Here is a 12,806-nt window from a genome sequence, read left to right as displayed (position 1 = left end):
ACTTGTCCACCTGAAGGCAAAAGAAATCTCAAACACGTGGATGCACAGGTACACACTTGTCCATACATTTAACAGGAGAGTTTTTAATCATGCACTGATCAATATACTTAATCAGAAACAGTGAGAGCTCCTTTGTATTTAAGTTCGTAGTTATTCATGGTTAGCAAAAATGTTTAATATGAGCAATAACCAAAACAAGTAATTAAGAGCAAAATTTATTCAAGCAACTTATAAATAACTTATAAAGTTCATGCAAAGCAGCTAGTTACTGTAATAACTGAAATTACAGTAAATGTCACAGAAGTTTTAAAGAGCATTAGTGTGCTTTCATTTTCTTCACTAATTAAAAGAAAAAAAACCAGAAGAGACTTAAACCTCAAACTCCAAATTTTTTCTCTTGGCTAAGTCTCTCAGCACATGTACTCCAATCCTAGAAACCATCTCATTTCTCTCAAATAACACCACAGTCAGTTTGAGAGGTGGAAAAAGAGTAGTGGCACAAACACTTTTAGAACAACACAGCATCAGTTTAAAGGAATTAGTTGTTTGCTGTAGTCAGAAATTTTCTGAAGGACTCAGAGGTTGTGATATGGAGAAATCAGTGTAAGGATCAACTTCCCTTAATGGGCAAGGTAATCTGTGAGACAAAGTTTATGAAGAAATGCATTATTGAACATCTTACAACACAGAATACAGCTTCACATTTGGTGAACAGGGATGTGTTTAAATCACTGCAAAAGCAAGTGTTCCTACTTTTTTCTCTCTAAATGCAAATTACTCTCTTTAATTTACATCTCTAAGTATTCATGTGCATCACCAGCATCAAGAAAATGCAAATCATTCCCAAAATACATTGTTTTCACAGATTACAACACATACAGTGACAGACCTACCTAACATACTACAAAACTGCAAAATGTTTCTACTAGGACCTCTCATTGGCAATGCATCTCACAAGCGTGAAACCTGGTAAGTCTGCTGGGAACGACACGTATTGGAAGAAAGCAACCCAGAAGAAGAGGCTGGGGTAGCTGATGAAACAGGTAGTAGCCCTGGCCCTCAGACAAAGCCTGACAGCTTATGACTGTGAGAGAGGTATTTGTCAAGTGTTGAAAACACTCACCTGAACAGAGTAATAACCAAAGACTACCCTAAGCTTCTCTCCCCCACTGTCTCTGAAAACCGTACCTAACAATTGCCTGCTGCACACCATCCCTGAAAGCCCTCAGTCTTTCACAAGGGCTCTCTTGTCTTTGAGGTACTTCTTTTGTCTCAGATCTTCATTTTAAACAACAGCTACCTGTGCTAACTAAGCCCAGACTCTCAGCTTGTTCCTCCCATGACAAGTTCATAATTGCCTGTATAACAAACTGAAAGTCACCTGTACTGAGCTCACAAGCACTTCCCCCACTGCCAGGCAAGCTCTGAGAGAGCAGCTTGAGCCTTCAAGAATTTTTCATTTCCATCCCCACCTATTACACTGAACCCAAGACCCTTGAGTGGATCTCAACTCTTCAGTTAAAGGAGTAATTCCAAGATTAGCAGATCCACAAACAAATACATGTTGGATTTTATGAGAGAAAAAATTCCCACCTACATTGATATTTGATAGTTTATATTTGCTTCTTGTCAAGTTTGGCAACAAAACAGCAAACAGAACATTTTATCTACAGTCTTGTCCTAAATCCTACACTACCAATGTATAAACATATCTCCCATGCTAACACACTACATCACGAATAAAAATTATGCTCAACACTGTTTTTTCACTACTGAGAAATCAAACATTTTTAAGCATTAAATATTTAATCTAAACATGCTGCATTTCTCTAGTGTCTCCTCCAATCTCCTCATGGCAAGCAATCACAGTGATAATTGAGGAAACTAGCGTCTTTATCTCAAAAGTTTTTTAAAGGCAAAATGAAAAATGACAAAATAAAATTATCTTATCAGTAAAACTGGCCATTATTTATCTGTAACTCATGATGTTTAAAACACAAAACGTGTTTCAAATAAAAATGTTTAAAACGAATCCCTAGATTTGTCAGAGACAGTCTTTGTTCTACTTGTCTCAACATAAAGCCAATATTATAACACTCTTTATTAATGAATTTTAAATTGCAAACCTTCCCTCTACTTAGTAGACCTTGGCAAATAAAGCATTTGCTAGTAAGGCTAATTCAACATCAAATACCTACAAACTTTGAAAAATGTATAAATCTTGTCTCCCTTGTTTTCTTCGATTGTAGGAGAGTTAGAGCAATGTGTAGCTGCAAGTTGGTAAGAAAGTCTCTTAGAGTACTGTTGTAGCTGGATTTAGAAAACACAGATGCTACAGATAAATGTAAAAAATTCCAAATCTAGTTTTAACAATCAAGAATTCCAAGAGTTTAGTTAATACTAACATTTGACTATAACAACCAATAAAATGACTAGCATGGATAGCAACAGGAGAATTTCCAGTCAGTGGAAATAATTCATTGGAATAGGCTGGAATAAGCACTTGGTCTGTATACAAGCACAGCCTTGCCCCTTCACATCCTTGCAAACTCTTATAAATAAATAAAACAAATGTTCAGCAATAAATGCAAGGTGGAAGCAATCAAGCAGAGCAGATAGTCTATTTCTCACAGCTTAGAAAACTTTAAATCAACCCTGCACATATTTAAAAAATAACATATACCCTAACTGAAATGAGAGCTATTTATTTTAAACAGGAAACTGTGATGGTATGGCAGAAACATCAGGGTGATCAATGGTGGTTTGAGGGAAAAGGTAGATGAAAACTTTGCAGCACAGCCACAAATTGTACTACAGACACAGTAAGGCCATGCCTGACTTCTCTTTGAAGCACAACCAAGGGATACTTTTGCATAGGACATCTATATGAACATAACACCCATATAGGGTTTTATTGTCTTGCTCCAAAATTAAATTTTTATTTTTTAACCCTCCAAAACTGTATAAAAGCTAGTATTTTAAGCATTGTTGAGTGGATGGTTTCTGGAGAGATACAGAACTGTTAGCTGGTCCTCTCTACACATACATCAAGCCTCTGGTCTGCTTGGGTACTTCTGGGGGAAGTACCCCCACTGGTACTTCCTCAGAGACGTGGCAAATGACTACAAAAATAGCACCCCAAAGCACATATGTGCTCTATGGAGTATTGCACCTACAATGACTGACTGTGAGGTGCCAGAAATGTTCCTAATACACAAATATTGGCACAAATATCACAGGCATCAACTGAACAAAACACAGGCTCAAAAACATCACAGCGAGGCAAAATCCCTGAACATGGATCGCACAGTTTGATTTCCAAGTGAGCTGTTACATGTATCAAAGCAAACTGGATTTAGCAATAGCTCCAATTTTCCCCAACATTCATCCTACTTCCAGCTCCCGGTTTCTATTACTGATGTTCTGTTTCTCACCCCTGTCTAGTCTTGTGCCTAGGAAGTAACAGAGGTGGGAAGCTAATAAGGGAATATAGCTCTCACCTGTCAATTACACAGCATACAAAATTCCCGATGGAAAGGTTAAAATCAGCATTCACACTTTAATGTGCAAACATCCAATTTACAACAGTTGTGAAGCCTTCCCACTTGGCATTTGTGAACTTCTAAATTTGTCCATGTGATTTTTTTTTCCCTTTGCTTTCTTTAGCAGGGTTTTAAATGAGACCATACTGAAGAGAACTAGATTATTAGCCTGTTGATTTCCAAAATGAAAAGTTCTGTAACTCTGAAGGCAAACTAATATTTTCTTCAAGTAGTGGCAGGTCACAATCTGTTGCAAAATGTATCCTTGTTTTAATTTTATTTTTAAATGTCCTACAATTTGAAAACCATGTCGCTCCTTAAAAAGGTCATTCAATCTCCTACCCTACAGAAAGTACTCAAAGAAGAGCTCTCTTTAGATCAAATCACTTCCAAATCTACCGCTGATAACAGTGATTTTCATATTTATATGATTTAGAAAAAAATGCAATAACCACTCTCAAAAAGTGAATTTTTATAGTTTTGTAAAGAAAATTAACAATTACCTCCTGTTGTTGCAGGCCCCCAGCCAGGTAATAGCTAGCATTGACTCCATGATTCTCAGAAGGCTGATCTCTCACTTTATTGTACTACACTTACTAAAAAATCCATCGCTCTTATGGGCAGTCACAACACAGGTGGACCCAATTGGTCCTTCAATGCAAACACCATCACCACTGGCCAATTAAGAAACCACCCTTTGGTAAACAATTCTCCATAACACATTCCACATGTGCACAACAACAGGTGCAGCAAGTGAAGATAAGAATTGTTTTTCTCTTTTTTTCTGATCTTCTCACAGCCTTCCTCAGGACAATGCCTGGGAGAGTTGTGCATTGCTCTCTGCGGTCAGAGCTGCTGCCACAACCTCCCCCATACCCAATATGTGATTCCAGAAAACTACTATTACCTGCCAATTTTTCCGCTAGGTTCCCAGAATTCAGAAATACTTTTAGATCAGTTGTGACTGCCTGTAAATAAAAATCATCTTGACAACAAATCTTGACTGTCAGGAAGACAGTCACCAATGCACTATTAGTTTGAAAATACACGGACTACTACAACCTCAAACAGTACGGACTGAAATATAAGATATCAGTTTCTTACATTTTTGTCTTTTAGAGATAATATCTCCTAAATTTACTTCTTATTCTTAAGACCTCTTCATCTACCAATAGTATTTTTGACAAGTCCTTACCTTACCCCTCTTTTTACAGGGTCATTTATGTATCTAGGTTTTACAACAGATTCAGTCACCAGTTAATAAATATAAAAATATATTTAGTACACTTGGGATGTTCTGAAAAGTACTGGTCTAGCACAGTGCGGTACTCCAGAGTCTGGTTTTGCTTGCAAGAAGCATTATTCAGAAGTCTTGTTCCAGATTCAGGTGGTTCTGTTCCATGTACTCTGTGCAAACAGTTCAGGATTGAAGTGTTTTGCTTTTATGGGCCCAACCTTATACGCAAGGCAGCAAGCATCTTCTTTACCTATTATACATTTAGTTGACTTAAAGGAAAAACAAACTCTGGTAGGGAAGCTTAGGGTTTTAGGGTTTAGGAAGGTAACAGAATTTTTTCTCAGACCTCAAAACATCTCCCCTTGAAACCTGTTTTCTCCAGCAAACACAGAATTCTTGTCCTATACATGTGCTATATATGTCCCATAAGGCATACTTTATGGAAGGCAAAGGAAAGCACCAGAATATTGATTCTTTTAATATTAAAATGATTTTGAGGTATTTTATGGGTCCCATGGACAGTAACACCACAGATAAATAATGCTGCCTTTTTTCTCTGCTACTGTCACATTTTTCAAGTTAGTGCATGTCAACCAGAAAACATACATAAAACAGATGGCACATTACAGAAATTTTGTAGCACCTTCTCCCCATCTATCAAAGAAGACAGCAAATTAATTTTAAGAGCAGCATTTATACCATTTGTATATCTGCACACAAATCTCTGACGTATTTCCAGAATTAAAAGAACTATGAGTCTCCATGCAAACTGCAAATGCTTGTAATTGCCAAGAAAATATGTTGTCTGTGAGTAGCAGCAATAAGGCAGGCTGATTTCCTAAGAACTTGCGATCTAAATGCCATTTGCTATCACCACATAAATCCAGAATGGTATCCTCACAGATTGACAAATAAGTACTATCATAAAAAAGGAGCTAAGGTACTGGAACAACAGAAGGGAAAGGTTCAGGTGACCTACAGAAAAACAGGATGATCATAAACCAGAAATACAAGTTAGAAATGTGATCCTATGATTTTTCTTTTTCTAGAAAACATAAGCAATAATGTCACTTGTAAACCAGATGTAAAGGAAGGCTGTTGTAATGATAAAGAGAAGTAAGATAGCAGGGGAAGTGAAAAGAACTTGATTAGCTTAGAAAAAAAAATCATTTGATGGTAGCTGCTGGTGAGTTTATGTAAATACAACAGCAAAACAAATATCAGAGGGAGAAAAGAATATTTCTTCTATTGCAGAAGAAATTTAACTGTGAGGAAATCATAAGAAACAGAGCATAATTTTCAAAGAGTTAGAGAGGTGAACCCTCACTAAAAAACCTTCTATAATAATAGTGAGGGCAAGGAAAGCACGCAGACTTGTTCTCAAAAGATTTAAGGATAAATTAAATGACACAGAAATTGTTCTAGAAGACCTGAAGCATTCTGCACCACAGTAGCTAATGTTGTGAAATCTATGTTAGAGTTTCTCTGAAGGCTATGAACTTCTAAACCTCCCCAGGGTTTCTCCCATTTTCTAACAGCAACTAAATGAGGCATTTTTTTCTGTGTATCCATTAGTCTACCAGGTTATGCCTCTCTCAAATGATTTATCATTTAAATTTTACAATATTTGTGCAGCCTCAGGCTACAAATTCTGCACTGGGTTTTAATCTAATATTTAACAAGCTTGAGTTTCAACTCCATAGCACTGTCAGTGTAATCGCTGCAGTGATCAGGTGAACTTCAGAAGAAAAATATCAAATCATTGAAGACATTCAACTCTTTGGAGATGCAGCATTAGCAATACTTCTAATTGTTTGTACCCAATAAAAAAATTAGGTTCCTTGAAGCTATGAATACCAAGCACTTGATGAATTCTTTTCTTTGGGTTCTTGTTTTTGGAGATAAATTAGTTTGTGTTTAATGCGCATTTTTTTTTCCCAACATGTATTTCCAATAAGAAGTTTCCAGAAGAAGTTGCTATAAAACCATAAAAAACTCCAGGATGGGGAGGAAAAGTATAGAAGGCAAGCACATCCAAGAGAGGGGAAGAGAAGAATTAAACCAACAGTAACAACTAAAAGCTAAGTACCTTTGAATAGTAATATCTCAGACTTCTGTGAAATTTTTAGTTCTACCACAGGTTAGAACAGCTGTACTTGGAGACGTGGAGAATCCTTCCTCTAAAGGGCAGTCTTTACAAGGAGATAATGATTTTCACCTTTTGTGATTTCTTTAGAGGATGTCTGTTTTTTCAATACCTTGAAAAAGATAAAATTCTTATCTCTAAACTTAGTTTTCTTGTATGTTATTTAGTTCAGGAAAAGATTATGTTTAGTTTCTTAGTTAACAACACTGGAAACAATTTACAGCACCTTATATAGGCCCATTTTAAATGGATCCTTGGTTGCAGAGTACACTGATGAAGTATATCGTCAACCTCAGCTAGATGCACTTTTGAATATGACAAAGTATGCTGATGCAAGATGTTAACACATTTCACAAATTATCTGCCAGCTTGATTAAGAACCACCAGAATAACTATATGAAAAACTATACTACATTTTCCTAGTGATATATTCTATCTATAAACACTGCATTCAAATGAACCACTCCAGTATTAGGGACCTGTGACCACAGGCTTGCACCATTCAGTAATGGCAGGATTTAAAGGATTTATGAAACTTCACATTGTGGCTTGAACAACACCCCTCTTTGCATTGCGGCACAGCTAAATGCATACAGACCTGTGGTAGGTAGATAATCCTCCAGGACCAACCCACAGAGCCCAGGGCCTCAGTGTCCTGTCTGTCTTCTGCTCACATCTCATACAGCCCCAGACACCAGAAATCTGGTAACTCTTCCTCCTTAATGAAACGGAGGTATTCTCTGCACTGTTCAACACTGCCTATCAAACACTGTCCAAAGAAGCCACCTCAGAAACATGTAGTAAAAAAGGGCGGGAAGAAACAGAAGTCACTTTGTGCTTCTTGAGACACCCATTGTGTGATGTCCATGTCATGCCATGCTGGCAGTGTGCACTCCCAGCCCAGGAAGCCAATTGTATCCAGGGCTGCATCCAGGGAATTGTGGCCAGCAGGGAAAAGGAGGGGAATTTGCCCTTCTGCTCTACTCTGGGTGGAATGCTGCATCCAGCTCTGGGGTCTCAGCACAGGAAGGACATCAACCTTTTGGAAAGAGTCCAGGGGAAGACCACCAAGTTGATTAGAGGGCTGGAGCACTTATCCTGTGCAGACAGACTAAGACAGATGGGGTGTTCAGCCCGGGCAACAGAAGTTTCTGAGAGGGAAACCTTACAGCACCTTCTAGTACCTAAAGAGGGCTACAAGACAGCAGGACAGAGAATTTTTACGAGGGCATTTAGTGATAGGCCAAGGAGTGATGGCTTTAAACTGAGAGTAGGTTTTAGATTGGATAATAGACATTCTTTACTGTGACAGTGGTGAGATACTCGAACAAGTTGTCCAGGGAAGTTGTGGATGCTCCATCCCTGGAAGTGTTCAAGGCCAGGTTGGATGGGGCAGCCTGGTCTGGTGGAAGGTATCCATGGCAGGGAAGTTGGAATGAGATGATCTTTAAGGTCCCTTCCAAATCCAACCACTCTGTGAATCCATGATTCCCCTAGTCATTGTATCTATGCCTTGAGTAGGTGCTTTCCGTGAATCCACAGGTACACTACAGGATATCCAAGGAGGATTACAGGAAGGCACATGCATAGACAAGGTATGGAGCTGGAGGAGATCCAGGATCAGATCACAAAGTGGCTGTCTTACTGAGGATTTTGGGTTCATCTTCTGAGTTCAAGTAAAAGCAGCTAAAGGTCATCAACAGTACTGGACCAGGGGAGTGACGCAAGCCAAGAGTCACAGAAATTAGGAGAAAGCAGAACACTAAATGTACTAGTGAGCTAATAAAACTGCAGAAATCCCAGTGACAATCAAGTGCAACTCCAGACTGAATGGTGTTAAATCATATACAGCTATAAGATTTGAAAGCCTGAAGATGTAATCATAGCAAAATAATACCAGTTAGCACATAAACCAGAACATGTATTGTAGGCAACTCCACTACAGGCAAGGACTTGAAGAAAAAGACATTATCTCTTTGATTTTTTAGACAAAACTAGCACCTGGGCCTAGTCTGGTGTGCCTGTCCCCTTCAGTTTGCTTGCTGAAGGAATCACTTGGGACAGAAGAGCCTCCTTTAAGCAATTACACAATAACCATTTATTTAGCACAACTCTATGTGCAAAGCTCTGAACTGAGGCCCTACAAACACCATACTGAGGTATAAAAGGCATAATTTTGTACTGTTAGCAGAGATGATGAAAAGATGTTGACATTAGAATTCAGTTGTAGCTATTTACTTATTAGATATAAGGATGTCCATTCATGCAAAGGGACCCTTAAATTATTAACTTTCACAAGAAGAAGATTAAATATTTAAGCAAATCAGTATAATTTAATAATGTAACATGAGAATATGAGTAGAAAATAATTTTATAAAACTACTAATATACTTTGTATAATTAAATATTGTTTAGATGACAATGTAATTGTTTTACTCTATTTTTCCCTAAATCTCATTATGAAGCAAATTACATCCATAAGTTTAGCATTTTCAATTCATTAAATGTGAATTCTTGACAGCTTATGGTAAAATTCTTCATGAAAGTGGAAAAAAACAGTATTATAAAAAGCGGTTGCAATAATCTTTAAAAATAGGACAGTTCCTCTTTGTCCAAAACATAAGCACTTCTTAAGATATCTTTTTTGTACTAGTACTCTTAAGCCTCCTTAAAACTAGTGGCAGTACAAAACAGACAGCTTCAAAATAGAAACACTTTAAGGAGTGATTTTCAACTGTACCTAGAAAAAAAAAGCAACAAACACCCAATAGCAGAAGTGGTCAAGAAAAAGAAAGGTCATTACAATAAATCCTGCTGCTTGTTTAAAAAGCATCTACCCCCATATTGTTTTCTTTTTACAATCAACTTTCCATTATCGGAAGTCAAATAACACCTCAGGTAGTGGAGGGACACAGCCCTGCAGACAGTTATCACAACATAGCAATCCACAGAGCCTGCTCTCTTCCCTGGGTTCAACCCAACACTGTTTCTGGTAGGTCTCACTTGCCCAGATGCAGCATTTGACTGGCAAAAGATCTCTGTTTGAACTGAAGAGTCTGGCTAAATCTAGACCATAAGGCAGAGACATCCCATTAGCAGCACCAGCACCAGCTTGGATACAGCAGGACCAGCACTGGGGCACGTAGGTGAAATCCTGATCAGCACTGACTGACCCCAGACACTCTAATGCGACTGTGTAGGCTTAGGTCAGGAAATGCCACACACACCCAAGCTAACCTCACATGGCGCCACCTCAGCCATGACAGGGTCTATTAGCCCAGATTCACAGTGGCATAAAAGCATGTAAAGAGCCTTCTAGTTCCTGGAAGAAGCACAGTCACATGTACGCAAAGCTGAACCAGTCATGCTGTTTCAGATTTTTGCTGGCTTGCCAGGGGTCTGCAATTATCACAAGCAGTGGGAAACTGTTTCTACAAAACAACCTGGAAACGTACCATAGGTCTTTCCAGAACATTGAGCTGCCATCAACAAAAAAGTGCTGATATTAAATCCTACACAGGAAAGCGCAGATTCTATAAACCAAGATTTTCAATATTGTTTATGTTTCGTTCACTGCTATCTGTAGTGGTGAAGATCTCAGCGGGACAAGTTCCACTCAGGTGTCATGGGAGGAGAGGATATCTCACCAGAAAGCCTGTAGCTCATGAAACAACTCTAAAAGAAACAGATTTATCCCTTACTCCCTGTCTCTAAAATCTTTCATTTTCTTTGAGTTAAACTTCTTTCCAATGTTTTGTTTATTTTAACATTATGCTTATAAACTGTGCCTACTTTAACAGCTCTGGAGTTGACCACTTTTCATGCAACTGGCTCAAAGAAATGACATAATCAATCCTTCATGTCAGGCTTCATTTGTTTCCACATGTCTGTTCCTAATGCTTATTAATAAACTTTGAAAGTGGGAACCAAAGCCTCTTGTCATTTCTTCCAGCTGGGAGGATCCTTAGTTGGAACTAAGCCAATTATCTCAGTGAGCTGTGAAAAACCTGGAAAACAGTTTAAATGCTAAGTGTTTTCATCATTCACTCATTCAACTAATTATTAAAATTACAATCTCAAATTATTCCAGAGTACTACAAGTCATGCTTCATATACCACTTGAAACATATGCTCCACCAAACCTGAAATACAGAAAATAAAAATAGGGACGCTAAAAATAAGCTAAGGAATTATACCAGGAATAAGCTTTACATTTGTGTACCTTTGTTGATGCTCACTCACAGAGTTGCAACATTCAGGACTACCAAGTCTTGATTGCAGTCCTGATTACATGGTGAAGTTTGCTGTTCATTCTCTTTCTGGAATTTTGCCATACTTTTACAATCAGATATTTTAAACAACAACTCTATGTGGCTAATCAAGGATTGCATGTAATTTTTTTTCTTTTTTTGGTTTACAATTTGCCTACTTTAATAGCAGGTGTAAGGCAGTAATAGAAGGGCTTTCCAGTCCTATGCAACCCTAATCTGACATGAGCCCAGAGAACTGTAGCCCAGCTTCTCCTCCTGTGAATGGTCCTCCAAATGTTTAAGCACATCCATTCACATCATTCTGTTTACAGTAGACTCTTTTCTGAGCTACTGTATTTTAGCCATGCTCAAAATTTCATTCCTTATTAGTTACAATGAAATTAGAAGTACTGATGCATTAGGTACCCTACATTATTTCTCCTATTTGTCTTTTCTACTTAAACATAACTTTTGACATTATCTTGCCGCTCATTTGCTTTATTTTGTCTTTCAGGGTCTCACAGTCACTTCTATTCCTGAACATCTTACTCCTAAACACACAATATTGTCATTTTATTGCTGTCAGTGTTTGTTAGATGTGAATAAATACATCATCTTTTCTTCACCTGAACAGGGAAAAAATTATATATTCTGGAAATAATCTTGTCACACTGATATTTTACTCCTTTTTCTTAACTTTTAGTTCCCTCTCTTTGCTGATTCCAAATCTTTAACTATATTTAATTCTAAGCCTACAGCAAGCAACAAAATGGGAGAAATCTTTAAAGCCTATACAGCCTGTCATGTCTCATATGTTTGCTTATCCAGGCAATGAATCAAACCAATCAATCAGCTGTCAGGACCATACCCAGCCATGCTGGCATTTGTAGGAGAATGACACCCCATATGAACACTCCATGTAAATTTCTTGCAGCTCAAAAGAAAGCCAGCAGTTGCCACATTGGTAACATGGCAACGTGGAGCACCCTGCCAAGGGTTCTCCCTCACTGGTTTCTGCCCTACGCCCCCAGCCAAGGCAGCAGCCCTGCACAGGAGAGCAGCAGAGCAATCCTGAGAGGCTCCTGTCAGCAGAGCCCTCGGGAACAGCGTTCCCAGGCAATGCTCCCAGGCAATGCCAGAACCCTCCTGCCTGACGCCCTGCCTCTGGTGCCCCTGCCTGCTGGCACACCGCAGCACTTGGCACCACAGGCTGGGATCCAGTCTCAGGCTGGGAATTTGCATGGCTGGTGCAGTCAGGAAGGCTAAACAGGTGATGATCCATTGTCTGGGCTCATTTCTTGCCACTGTTACAGCACTATCAAGAGTAATGTTCTTGTGGGTGTTCTGATACTCCAGCTCATAAATGTATACTGGTTTTCCTTATTTGCTCTGAGTTTTTCTTGCTTGATCAACAATGAGGGGAAGGATGACTAGAATGATAGGATTACCATTATTTTTTACTGCACCATCAGTAAACCTCATGGTTTACTCACAAATAGCCAACAAAAATAGATAAAAATCGTATATGCCATTGAAAAGTTTGCTGTCATTTTCTATCATTATATAATTACTTTTGTCCTTACTGAAATCTTTGAGCTGTTATGTTTTAAACCAGCCATTTGAAGATTATA

General features: G+C 38.4%; 1 protein-coding gene across 1 annotated transcript in view; it reads right to left on the bottom strand.

The window, feature by feature from the left end:
• The window catches only part of GPHN (gephyrin), a 195,926-nt gene extending 183,469 nt beyond the window's left edge, over nt 1–12,457 (bottom strand). Inside the window, exon 1 of the mRNA XM_031064763.1 lies at nt 12,199–12,457. Coding sequence (XP_030920623.1) covers nt 12,199–12,457 — 259 coding nt within the window. The remainder of the gene's footprint in view (nt 1–12,198) is intronic.
• Between the last annotated feature and the right edge of the window lie 349 nt (nt 12,458–12,806).

The sequence above is a fragment of the Geospiza fortis genome, unplaced genomic scaffold (genome assembly GCF_000277835.1).
Source record: "Geospiza fortis unplaced genomic scaffold, GeoFor_1.0 scaffold54, whole genome shotgun sequence".
NCBI classification, from domain to species: domain Eukaryota; kingdom Metazoa; phylum Chordata; class Aves; order Passeriformes; family Thraupidae; genus Geospiza; species Geospiza fortis.
This window is presented reverse-complemented; position numbering and strand designations above follow the sequence as displayed.